The sequence below is a fragment of the Bos grunniens genome, chromosome 17 (assembly GCF_055505025.1).
Source record: "Bos grunniens cultivar Pamir isolate PY7600 chromosome 17, Bosgru_T2T1.0, whole genome shotgun sequence".
NCBI classification, from domain to species: domain Eukaryota; kingdom Metazoa; phylum Chordata; class Mammalia; order Artiodactyla; family Bovidae; genus Bos; species Bos grunniens.
Window position 1 is genome coordinate 6,736,037 of NC_141181.1, and position 12,600 is coordinate 6,748,636.

The 12,600-nt window shown below is 45.7% G+C and overlaps 2 protein-coding genes and 1 long non-coding RNA gene across 14 annotated transcripts in view; 2 read left to right on the forward strand and 1 right to left on the reverse strand.

Moving 5' to 3' along the window:
• SH3D19 (SH3 domain containing 19) overlaps window positions 1-12,600 on the forward strand; it is a 204,548-nt gene that overhangs the window by 47,590 nt on the left and 144,358 nt on the right. The gene's annotated exons all lie outside the window — the stretch shown is intronic.
• LOC147354979 (uncharacterized) lies at window positions 7,052-8,156 on the forward strand. The gene is made up of 2 exons (XR_015144121.1): window positions 7,052-7,198; window positions 7,283-8,156. It is a non-coding gene; the product is annotated as an uncharacterized LOC147354979 (long non-coding RNA).
• LOC147354980 (serine protease 27-like) lies at window positions 7,154-11,163 on the reverse strand. Its single transcript, XM_086346370.1, has 6 exons — window positions 11,112-11,163; window positions 10,972-11,010; window positions 10,671-10,830; window positions 8,644-8,918; window positions 7,724-7,882; window positions 7,154-7,534 (listed from the first exon to the last, which is right to left on the reverse strand). The coding sequence occupies exons 1-6, from the start codon at window positions 11,161-11,163 to the stop codon at window positions 7,287-7,289; spliced, it is 933 nt and encodes a 310-aa protein (XP_086202496.1). The 3' UTR covers window positions 7,154-7,286.

A 12,600-nucleotide genomic window follows, 5' to 3' on the forward strand; every position in this document is an offset into this window, starting at 1 on the left:
CTGAAATGAGACGGGAAGGCTGGATCCTTGAACTTCTAAAGGACTGGGTGCAGGTGGCCTCCTGGAGGGGGCATTACCTGGGGAGAAAGATGTCTCTGGTGGCAGCCTTGGGACGGACTTGCCTTTGAGCTGTCAACGGCCAGCACTCCTGGTTGCTAGGAAATGGAAAGCTTCAGTACTGCCTCTGCCACAGAATTTCTCTCTGCGCCTTTCATGTTTCCTGTCCCCATTGTTTATAGGTGCTAAGTCTGCAGAGGCAGCATTTAGTAGTGTTAAAGCATGTTGTTGCTCTCTTATATCTTAAACTTTTATGAATTTTGAAAAAAACCACCATAATAATTTTTAAAAACACCAGAAAGTGTAGCTGTTTTGGTAATTGTTATTCAGTTATAAGCAACATAGATTCACTTAAACTAGCTTAAACAGTGAGAAATTGTTTTAAAGGTATTGTGTGGGCCAAAATATATCTCCCCACTCTATAGTTGTATAGTTGCAGTCCAAACCCCAAATACCTTAGAATGTGATCAGATTTTTAGATAGTGTCTCTAACAGAGGTAATTGAGGTTAAAGTGTGGTTGTGTGTATGTGTGCTGAGTCACTCAGTCGTGTCTGACTCTTTGCCAACACATGGACTGTAGCCCGCCAGGCTCCTCTCTCCATGGGATTCACCAGGCAAGAATACTGGAATGAGTTGCCATTTCCTTCTCCAAGGGATCTTCCTGACCCAGAGATCGAACACCATTTCCTGCGTTGGCAGGTGGATTCTTTACCACTAAGCACCTGGGAAGCCCCAAATGAGATCATTACAATAGGCCTTAACCCAGTATGATGGTGTCCTTATAAGAAGAGGACATTTGAATGCAGACGGACGCAGAGAGGGAAGAAGGCCCAGGAAACCTGGATCAGACTGTCCCTCTCGTTGCTCTGAAGGAACCCCCCCCGCTGACCTCTTAATCTCAGACTTCTCACGTCTAAAACTGAGAAAACACATTTCTGGTCTTGAAGCCCCCTTTGTGGTACTTTGTTATGACAGCCTCAGCAAACCACTGCAGGTATCTGAGAAGAGTGAGGAGAGCGGAGTGAGAGGACCTCTGGGGCTGTGCTTGGACAGATGGAGCCCAGAGCTGGAGCCCAGAGCTGGCCGGGGGCTTTGAATCCATGACGTCTCGAGAGCTCAGGGCAGCTGTTCCAAATGCTCACCCTGGTCCTCTGCCGGCAGGATGGCCCAGCCACCCTCCATGTCTTTTCATTCTGTCCCACTGTAAACTACTCAAGTTTTTTCCAAAGAATTTGAACAGTTGATCTTTTCCTACCAGGCTGTAGTTTCATGGCTTTGGACTCTACATGTCCTTGCAGTATGATGCCCTCGCGTCTGTGCCCTCGTGCGTGAGGAGCACGCAGGGATATGGCCAGCTCAGCCACAGGGACCGTTGTGGTGGGGAAGTGCCACATGCGCTGTGTCTCAGGACAGTAAGGTGTCTACCTCTTGCAACACGTTTTTCAGATTTTAGAAGTGGACACTTCAAAAAAAATTAATCCTTCTTCTATTTGTTTACCTACTGCCATGACTGAATATTGTAACCTAATTGATGTTTTGCAAATCTAGTTGTCTTCATTTGTGATTGCTTGAGGGGTTTGGATCCTGATTTAACACATCAGCTCTAAGAAAGCATTTTGATACTATCAAGGAAATTTGATCATTAACTGGGTATTAGGTGGTATGAAAGAGTTACTGTTAATTTTGATAGGTGTAACAGTAATAGTGAGTTATGTAAGCAAATGCCCATTCTTACAAGAGTGAGAACCCATGAGTCCTTTCTAAATCTAAGCTAAACTCTTGGGAATTCCCTGGCGGTCCACTGGTTAGGACTCGGCACTTTCACTGCCATGGTCTCAGGTTCAACCCCTGGTCTGGGAACTGAGATCCCACAAAGCTTCATGGGGTGACCAAAAAGCTAAACTCTTGTACCATATTGGAGAAATCTCCCCTGGTCTTCAGCCTACAGTGCTGTTATTTTCATGGTGATGACTGCACGACCTTAAAGAAGTCACCTTTCCCCTAAGGCCTGTGTTTTCCTGTTGTGCCATGAAGGCTCTAGAATCAGCTGATGCTCTCCAAGTTTCTTTGCAGATGTAACGTTGACTTATGAATTGCTTATCTATTCGTTTTTATTTGTCTTTGTCTATTGCCTCTGTTATCCCTCTACAAATACTTTCTTATTTTTGACTTAGCTATCAAGAAACATTTTGGGTGGGTCTCCCATTTTAATGCTCCTTTGCTTCTTCTAAGAAAGAAAGTACGAGTTGAAGCAAAAGAGCAAGTGTTTAATGTCCATTCTAGAGATTTTCCTGGAGATAACTCTTCCAGCTCTGTGTCTGTCTCATCATGCCCTATCTTTGGGTCCTAGATTCTCTGTTCCCAGACTGTTATTCTGCTATCATTAACGTTATCTTCAAATACCTCTGTTGGTTTGGGAAGTGGCAACATGGTGGTGTTGGTGAAAGCTTTATTAGTTGCCACGTGGCTTGTTGCCTAGTTGCCTTTTCATCTCTGCAAAATGGGAATTACTAATACCCCACAAGATTTGGGTAGGAATTAAATGAGATACAGGGCAAGTACTTAGACTATTTAAGCACAAAACAATAAATAGTAGCCACTGTTTTTATTAGTGTTTTTGTTGAAATAATATCCCAGTTTTAAGTCCTGTCTTGATTCTGTCAAGCAGGTCCTCTTGGTGATGGCTTTGATATTAACGGTGCCTGTAGACCAGGATTTCTCAGCCTTGGCACTGTGGATGTTTGAGGCCAGCTGATTCTTTCTTGTGGGGGGCTGTCCTGTGAATCGGGGGATGTTAAGCAGCATCTCTGGCTTTAACCTGCTGGATGTCAGGAGTACCACCCACCCCTAGTTGTGACAACCAGAAATGTCACCAGGTGGGGAGAAGTGGAGTGCAGAGTCACCACCCCTGGTTGAGAACCACTGCTGTAGAGTAAGGATGCCACTGAAGGTTGCAGTCTTCTCTTGCGCACCCTGAGAACAAAACAGGGGCAGCAGTACATTTGCAGGGGTTTTAGCTGTTTATCTGTGGTTCCAGGAAAGGTAGATGGATTCCATTGTCTCTTTTCTAATTCTATCAGATCAGTCTCTCATACTGGAAAATGGATAAATCCCTTTATGAAAGTCTTCTAAAGAATTATTGATTTCTCTAGCCAGTGTGTCAGGCCCTGGCCTGGCAGCAACAGACAGCTATGCCCTCTATTGAAAGATCCAGTTTGGTCTTAGTTTCCACTAACCAGTATGTCTTGGAGCTAGCGCATATGCTTGGCATTTATGTCAGGGCCAAGGCCTGCACGAGCTTCTAGAGACAGCCCTCTTCCTCTTCCTGCCCTTTGCCTCTCTGGCCTGCACTCACTTTCTCCACAGGGGCAGTCCTGCTCTGAGCTCCCGCCTACGTGCCCTGGGTCCTGCTGCCTTTTAATCAGTCTCCCTTTGCAGGAGTTGCTTCTGTTCTTTTGATCACTAAGGTAAAATATTTTTTGTTTATTCACTTGAATTTATAATAAATGAATTTTTCCTTTCCCTTTTGACAGCTAGCTTTCTTAGTCTATTGCTTTCATTTTGTTATTTAGAAAATAAGATTTGATACTTTCTCTTTCAATACAGTATAATAGATACTGTTAGAAAATCAGGAAGATGATGACAGCAGTTTTTCTCTTCTCAAGGTTGTTCTCACCTATTCAGAAGAAGTAAAGCTGTGTGCAGTCAATTTCTGATGGAATATAGCAAGAGGTACAAATAACTAGAATCAACGGGCAGGTGTGATTTTGGAGTTGTACACAGGTCTTTAATAGAGCTTACTAATAGTGAATGGAGGTAATTTGGTATAGTGGAAGGAGCCCAATCTTTTGAGTCAGACAGTCCTGAATAAATCTGTTAAATATTCAGTGTGTGAACTTAGCAAGTTACTTAACCTCTTTGGTCCTCAGGTGTTGTGTGTGTGTGTGTTTTCATTTGTAAAAGTGGAATAAATAATGCCTTCTTGAGTTGTTAGGGCCAGATAAGATAATTGTTAAAGTGGCCAGTATAGTAATTGATACAAAGAAGATATAAAGTGAATACAAGTTCCTGCCATAGTTGGAGGTGAGATAAAGATGTCATGACACCCAGAGAAACCACTTTGGCAGGCAGCAGGACTTGGCTCAAGTCATCTCAGCGTAGACTCTGGACTCAGCTTTTTAGATTCTGAAATTCTTGTCAGAGCACCTAAAATAGATCAAATTCAAGAGACTGACTCACTAAAATTTAAGAGACTTGTGCATAAACCAGGATGTTGATTTGCAATGAGGACTATTCGTGTTTTTCATTTGGCATTTTCATTTTTCCCTACCTGGGCACACCTTCTTGATGTTGAGTAGGGAAACCAAATTAGTAAAAAAGAGTGATGGTTCGAAGAGGCTTCAAAGATCAGAACAAGTGGAACTGGCAAATCTCTACAAGCATTTCACTCAAGAGGATGAAATATCCCTTCTAAAAAGAACTGGGTTGTTTTTCTAAATAAATACAAAGTTTATGTTCATCAGACTCAGAGTCTCTCTCCTTTAACAGCCCAGGGTCTGATGAACACAAAGGCATCTGGCTTTTGTTTTCTTCGATTCCATGTGGAGACCCTTCCTCTTCCTAATGATGTTCTTCTGCAGTCAGTGCCAAATACTGTTGGTAACACTTAAGCTTTCCCTGGTATGGTCTCATTCCTGGTATGCTGCCTTGAGATTATACCCAAATCTCCATGTTTAGCTTATTCCTAAAACACAGAATCATGTATTTACTGATATTTTGTGCATCCTTTCTACAGAAAACTCTCTTTTCGTCTCATTCATTATGTGTATGTTTTACTTGTTAAGTTTCAGTTTTTGAAGATTTTGGTGAGCAGTTGGTAGGGCGGTGCTGTGTAGTTCCCATTCCCCCATCACCAAAGGTCCTTGAGCAGTTAGTTAGTTTTCCAGTGCTACAGTATTAAAAAGTATCATGTCAGACATCCGGTGTGTGAAACAAGCAAACTTAACACTTTGACCTGAGAGTTGTATCAAACAACTTCTAAAGTAACTTACAACTATTTTATGATTTTAAAACATGTTTTTATCTCTTTACTTGATTTCTTGGCTTTAATAGAACATGTTTTTCTAAATAAATACAAAGTTTATCTTCATCAGACTAAGAGTCTCTCTCCTTTTGCAGCCTAGGGTGGATCTTTAGATCCATCCTCTTCACTCATATTCTTTTGTCATTTCTTACTTATTTAGTATCTCATATATTTAATAAGTTCATCTTTTGCTGAAGCATTTTTCCAGTGTCAGTTATGCCTTGCTTGCAGTTCTGTAGTGCTGTCTAAAAAATAAATCCTGACATCTTATAAACATGCACAGTGTTGAGTATAGATTATAATTGGTCTTTGAATCCTGCTTATATTTTGCATAATTTTTGCATTTGGGAAATTAATTTTTTTCAATGTTCTTAACTATTTTCTTCATTTATGGAAGGATTTTTGATGGCCCAGATTTAACTTTTTAAATTAATTTTTATGTAATTTAAAAATTTTTATGTAACTATCTTATAGTTAATTTTTATGTAACTATCTTATCTTTGCAGTTATTAATGAAAATTGTCATTTTCAAAGTGATTTTATTGGTATTGAATGAAATTTGAGCAAGAAATGTTTCACTTTGCTGCTGTTCATTTTACCATCTTCCTGAAACTCCTAATTGTTTTTCACTATTATTTGTCTAGTAATATGGAATATCCTGAATCATTTTAATCAGTATCTTATGAAATTGATAAATTGATTCACTGCTGGCCAGCATAAAATCTTGTGTTCTTAGCAGCTCTTCATATATCAAGAAAAGGATGGGATGCAAGCAGCCATACAGTTCTTAGTGAGACTTGTTCTTAGACCCTTCTCTGCACACAACCGTGCAGTGCTCTCAGTGGGATGAACAGGAGACTCAGAAATACCCTCTGCCCAAACTTCAATTTAGCCCCGCCCCAGGCCTCTGCTTAATGTTTGACTGCTGAAAACAGTCAGTTTTCACCTCCAGACCCTTCCCTATTGCATTTGGAGAAGATGGCCATTGTGTCTGCAGTGATTCTTGCCTCCTGATACTTACACCTTGTCGAGTCACTTCTAAAGAATAGACTACAGCAGAAGTGAGATGTCTTTCTGGTTATAGAAAGACTGCAGCTTCCGTTTGGGGTGTTTTCTGTCACTTTATCTTGGATCACTCACTGTGTGTGAAGCCAACTGCCCTCTCTCCCCGAAGAGAGGCCTCTGAGTGTGACACCGAAGCAGGTTCTTCCTGTCAATAGTTGAACTTGAAGATGACTGCAGTTTGCAGCAAGCAGCCTCTTGAAACACCGTTAGCAGGAACTACCTAGTTAAGTCTCCCTGATTCACAGACACTGCTGTTGCTACTGCTGCTGCTAAGTCGCTTCAGTTATGTTCGACTCTTTGCGACCCCATAGACAGCAGCCCACCAGGCTCCGCCATCCCTGGGATTCTTCAGGCAAGAACACTGCCATTTCCTTCTCCAGTGCATGAAAGTGAAAAGTGAAAGTGAAGTCGCTCAGTAAGTGTCCGACTCTTCACGACCCCATGGACTGCAGCCTACCAGGCTCCTCCGTCCCTGGGATTTTCCAGGCAAGAGTACTGGAGTGGCATGCCATTACCTTCTCCATCACAGACCCTGAGAGATAGTAAATGTTGTCTCCAGTTTATCTACAGTTATATCTACAGCAGTAGATAGCTAACATGCTGCGCTAGGCTCCTCTTGCCTAATGTGCTTCCACTGAAACCTGCTAGTCTTCTGAGTCCCTGATTTTTCTTTAGAACTTAGTCTAGTCCCAGATTGGATGGTTTTCACTGAATTCAGCCAAGGGCAAGGTAGTTCACCTCTCTGGACCCTAGCTGCTGCTTCTGTAGAATGTGGGGGATTGATTGGGTCAGGGATTTCCAGATCCCTTTCAGCCCTAAAGTTCTCTGCTTCTGTATTTCCCCAGGCCCTGACTCCAGTTTCATGTGAAAAATGAATATGAGAAATAATAGAATCAACCAAACTTTATTCACACGGGGGACCTTGCTTTCCATGTTGACCTGTAGGAGACAAGGCAGCAAGCGGATTTGGCTCCTGGGGGCTGTGCCTAGAGGTAGCTGACCTGCTTCTTTCTTGCTGAATCTTCAAAATCTCTCCTCAAAACCTCAACTTACAGCATTTCCTCTTTCTCCCTCAGCTAGTTAGGGTGGCCCCAGGATTACGAGAGGCAGAAGCATTACCGGGAAGAACCTGGAGAAGTCTGACCTGGGGGTAGCAGAAAGGTCAGCATGTGAGACGGCTGACTTCTCAATCCAAGACTTGTAGAAACTGATGTTTGTAAATACTCCAGGCTCGTCGATTCCGATGCAGTTTGATCCCCAGCTCATCACTCCTGCTAGAACCCAGAAGTCCTTCACTCTGCACATCAGGGGATCTCCTCTCCTGGCCTGAAGGAGAGACAACGTATGGCTAGGCATGCACAGGGCAAGAGACTCATAGTTCAGCCAAGAGCTGTGGAGTCTGGGCCTGTCCCGGCACTCCTGGGCTCACCCGGGCCCACAGAGCTACGAGACATGGAGGGAGCATGCTGGGGACAGGTGGGGCCTTGAGAGATGCCTGTGGGAAGGGATTCTTAATATACATGCATCTGGCTGCCCCACTGGGAACCGGGAACAAATCATGGCTTCACTGATGGGCTCAACTCCTCGCAACAAGCTTTCTTTCTGATATTTCTTGCATGTCTGGAGATCAATGAGGTGCACTTTTAACTCCTTTAGTGTGTAAGGTGGTGTCATAGCTGTAAGGTCAAAAAGGCAAAGCTGTCTTAAAAATTAGGAAGCAACTTTCAGCTTTGGATTCAATTTCATGCCTTTAATTTTCAGGGATATCTCTGATTTCAAGTTTCTGCCCCCCATCATAAGCAGTACTCTGATTTCTGATTTGGCACATGGTCTCAAGGCTGCAGTCCCTAGGTCTGAACAAGACTAAAGGCAGTTGTTCCTGCTCAGATACCACAGAGAGCCAAAGAATCTTTTGATTTGGGAAAATATACGATAATGAAGATGTGAGATTATGTTGTTTGACTTTGACATGTACTTTTTATGTTCCATAGAATGTAAAAAGGTGGATCTGATATACTGAGAGAGTCAAGACTGCTGGTGTGAAATCCTCTCAGTCTGACTCGGGACCTACTGAGGATCCATGTTCATGTCTGCTTCCCCGTCCGCCAGCCCACACACATTCTACCAGGTGCTGGAGGAGAACTGAGAACTCTGTTCGCATTAAGTTCAGTGCCTTGGCCTTTTCACTTTTAAGGTCTTAGCAGTATTGTGAAATAGGAGCGAAAGCTGCTGCCAATAAGCAGAGTAATTCTAGCAGCGGAAGCATGGAGGGCGCAGAGGGAAGCTGGGGGTTAGAGGGGCACTGAAGTCTGCAGTCCTTCGGATCAGCTGCTGGAGAGGGAGAGCGCACCGTATCTTGCGCCAGGAGTGGGATAGCGAGTAGGGGGAGGGAAGGCCAGTGGAGCAAACCAAGCTCAAAAAGTCTACTTATCCTCACATTGGAATATCCCAGAATTGTCCCATCCAGTCACCCAGCAGGAGGTGGCGTTCTTCAGCTGGACTGCTGATGTCGGGAGACAGATGGGCAGGACAAGGGGGCTGAAGGAAAGTGGGCGGGCCAGCTCTGCCACAGCGATGGCACTAGATGCGTGTCCCTGGACATCGGGGTAGGGAATAATCCTGGACACAGGGATGATCGTTGTTTTGGAGCCTTGGTAGCCAGAGACCTGAAGTGATCCCACCAGAACCTCATATTTTCTGGTGTCCTTCGACCTGAGAAGGGGCAGAACAAGAAACAATGGGTTTCTTGTGCCTCAGCCCCAGCAGAGCCCATAGTTCTGGAGGTTGCATTTTTCACCTGGCTAAGCATCGTTTCTTCAATAAGTGCTTAGTATCTCCTGAATATATAAATGAAACTTAGCATCTGGCTGTCATAGGGCTTTTGGTCTCAAGGGTTGTATGTCTGTGTCAAGATAGAGAGGTTGGGAGAGAGGGAGGGAGGCAGAGACAAAACACAAGTGAACAAGGATAAAATTTTTAAGTGTGAAAAATCTTATGAAGAAAATCAACAGGATTTTAAGGTAGAAAGTAAAAGATGAGGGAAGAGCCTATGAATTGGATCAGGGAAGGTCTTGTTGAACAGAGAACCTTTCAGCCGAGTCCCACAGGGCAGGAGTCAGCTATGTGAAGAGCTATAAAGAAAAGCATTCCAGAGGAAACAGCATATGCAAAGGCACTGAGGGTGGGAAGAGCTCTGCAGTTTCTAGAAATAGAAATAAACCTGGAGTGGAATGGGCTGATGTGGAGATAAGCAGATCCCTGGTAATTCATGGCTTACAGATTTTATTCTAGGTTCCTGAGCAGTGACTGGAGGATTTGAAGGAAGGAATGACATGATTTTGCTTCTGATTAAAAAAAAAAAAATCACTTTGTTGTGTGCATAAAGGTAGCAAAAAACAGTTGTTGTGATGTGGATGAACCTAGAGCCTGTGATACAGAGTGAAGTAAGTCAGAAAGAGAAAAACAAGTACTGAATATGGGTACTGACGAACCTATTTGCAGGGCAGGAATAGAGGCAAGATATAGAGAAGGGACTGGTGGACACAGGGGGAAAAGAGAGGGTGGGATGAATGGAGATAGTAACGTGGATATGTACCCTACCATGTGTGAAGTAGACAGCTAGTGGGAAGCTGCTGCTAACACAGGGAGCTCAGCTCGGTGCTCTGTGATGGCCTTGATGGGTGAGACGTGAGATGAGGGGCTGGGAGGGAGAATTGGGAGGGAGGGGATATATGTATACGTATGGTTGATTCACATGATTGTGCTACAGAAACCACGATGTTGTATAGCAATTATATTCCAATTAAAAAAAAACCTATTATGCTGTTGCAGTGGTCCAGGACAGCTGTGTAGAGTCAAGAGTATTTTGTGGAAGTAAAACTGAAGAATTAAGTGTTTGCAGTGAATGTGGAGGGTAAGGGAAAGTGAGGCTTCATGTTTCTGAACAACTGGCTATGTTACCGCATGAGATGGGAAGAAAGGGAGAGAAAGGTTTGGGATATTGGTGGCGGTAAAATTGTAGTTCTCATTTGATCACGTTGTCTTTGAGATAGCAGTGAGACAGCTGAATAGAAATGCACCAGAACTAGTTAGGAGCTGCTGATGAAAATGTGGATGCTATCAACCAATCTATGACCTTTTAAGCCATAGGAATAGGAGGGCCACCTAGAGAGAGGGAAGAGGGCTCAGAACCATGCACCCAGAATGGCGTCAAGACGTGGGTAGAAAATTAGATGGGGGAGGGTGGGAAATTTTTTTAGACATTCATTTCAGTCAAGATGATTTTCAAATGTGAGGAGCCCTGCCTAGTACTGAACTGAGAGCTAGGGCAGGAAACATTTGGACTTCCTTCTTAGGAACAGGTACTGTTTTGGGCAGTGCTGGACAGACTCCTCTGCCCTTAGCCCAGGAGCCCCAGCCACCCACCTCCCTGATGGGTCTCCCCTAAGCAGGGCCCGCAGTCACCGGAAGCAGCTTGCCAGTGTCAGCACCCACTGCTTTGAGATGAGGGAGGCGGCACAGACGTGAGACAAGCCCTGGCGGATGCTGACCTGCCAGGGCCACTGCCCCACGTTGGCCTCCAGGCCGGAGACGATGCCAGATAAAACCGCGGGCCGCCCGCAGACTGCCGACGGAGAGGAGAGAGGCCTGGAGGCCTGCCCCGGGACCCTGCCCCCGCCCCCCCTCCCCACGCCGGTGTCCTCTCCTCGGCACCAGGCCCCTTCCCGTGCTCCCCGGGCACGTGGACCCTGAGGCGGCGCCTTACTTGACTTGACAAGATCTTTGGGTTCTTCCTCATCTGTGCCTGCAGAGAGAAAGGGGGCACTGTGGGGGACCCCCAGGATGGCTTCTTATTTACAAGGGCCCCTGAGGCCCCCGCCAGGGCTCTCTTCACCCCGAGTTCACCTGAGATCCCCAACAGAAGAGGCAGCAGGAAGACGCAGCCCGCAGGGCCCATGTTTCTGTCTTCAGAGTCTCCTCCTGCTTTCTGGACTCGGATCCCAGGGCGAGATCCAGGCAGCAGCCTAGGAGGGGGCCGGAACCGCCTTCCCCTCCTCAGGCGCTCCTGGGCTTCCCCCTCTCCTTCGGTCCGCACTCTGTCCAGCCAGATCCTGGAGGGTGCGGCCGCAGGACCCGGGGGAGGAGCCAGGGCCTCAGCGCCCCCTGCTGCCCAGGCGGTCCAGGGTGCGGGGGCTCCTGCCTGTGGAGGGAGGAAGGGTAGTGGGGGTGGGTGCTAGGAGGAGCAGGGCTTGGTTGGCATAGAGACCCTGGTGTGGGCCGAGGCGGAGTTCGCAGGCTCCCTCTGCCTCATCTGCCCCGTCTCAGGGGCCCGCCTAGTTGCTCCCACCTACTCCCACTCTCTGCCCCCAGCCACTCGCCGCGCCAGCCCGTCGTGACCTTCTGAGGCAAGTCCCTGAACTTGGGTCATGAAGGGCCGTGCCGAGGTCTGCCCCAAGTCCTTGGCCTTGAGAATAGCTATAGGACTGATAAGATAAAGAGGAAATAAGGCAGTCAGTTAGCTGACCAATATGTTCTGCTTTCTCGCTCGCCCTTTTGAGCTTCGGTCTCTACCTGTTGTAATTGGTTCTTTGGCTTCCTAAGTCAGGGAATACTTACTGGGTCTTTATGGTGTACAAAGTATTGTGCTAACTGTGGAGCAGATCTGTAAAGGGGCAGGCATCGTGGGCGTGCCTGCCTCCAAGGAGCTGACGCTCTGGTCTGAGAGAGGTGGAATAAGGAAGTAACTCTGGAGATTCTCACTTGTACTTGGTACCTTATTCATTACAAAAGGAGGGGCGAGTGGCTCTGGGAGCCGAGGACAGAGCACTGTGGGCTGGCCCAGGCTGTCAAGCCTCATTCCTGGCTTCACCACAGACTGATTTTTGAGAACTTTTGTTCCTTGGTAGTTCAGATGATAAAGAAACTGCGTGTAGTGCAGGAGACCCGGGTGCCATCCCTGAGTCAGAAAGATTCCCCTGGAGAAGGGAATGGCAATCCACTCCAGTACTCTTGCCTGGAGAATCCCAGGGATGGGAGCCTGGTGGGGTCTATGGGGTCGCACAGAGTTGGACACGACTGACATGACTTAGCAGCAGCAGCATGACAAAACAGTTACTGAGACTCTAATGTTCCATATCAATTGCTTGGCACAGAAGGGCATCATGAGTAAGATAAAAATGAATGAGATTAGAAGACCTATAGAATAAAGAGGAGAAATTATACTTCCAAATATCAAGGATGGTATTATTATAATTACTGAAATAGTTAATTTAACTTGAAGCTTTCAAGAGATCAAGGCACAGGGGAAAAACTGATCAAAAAAACAGGGTGAACTTCCCTGGTGGGTTTCCCTGGTGGCTCAGATGGTAAAGAATCCACCTGCAATGTGGGAGAC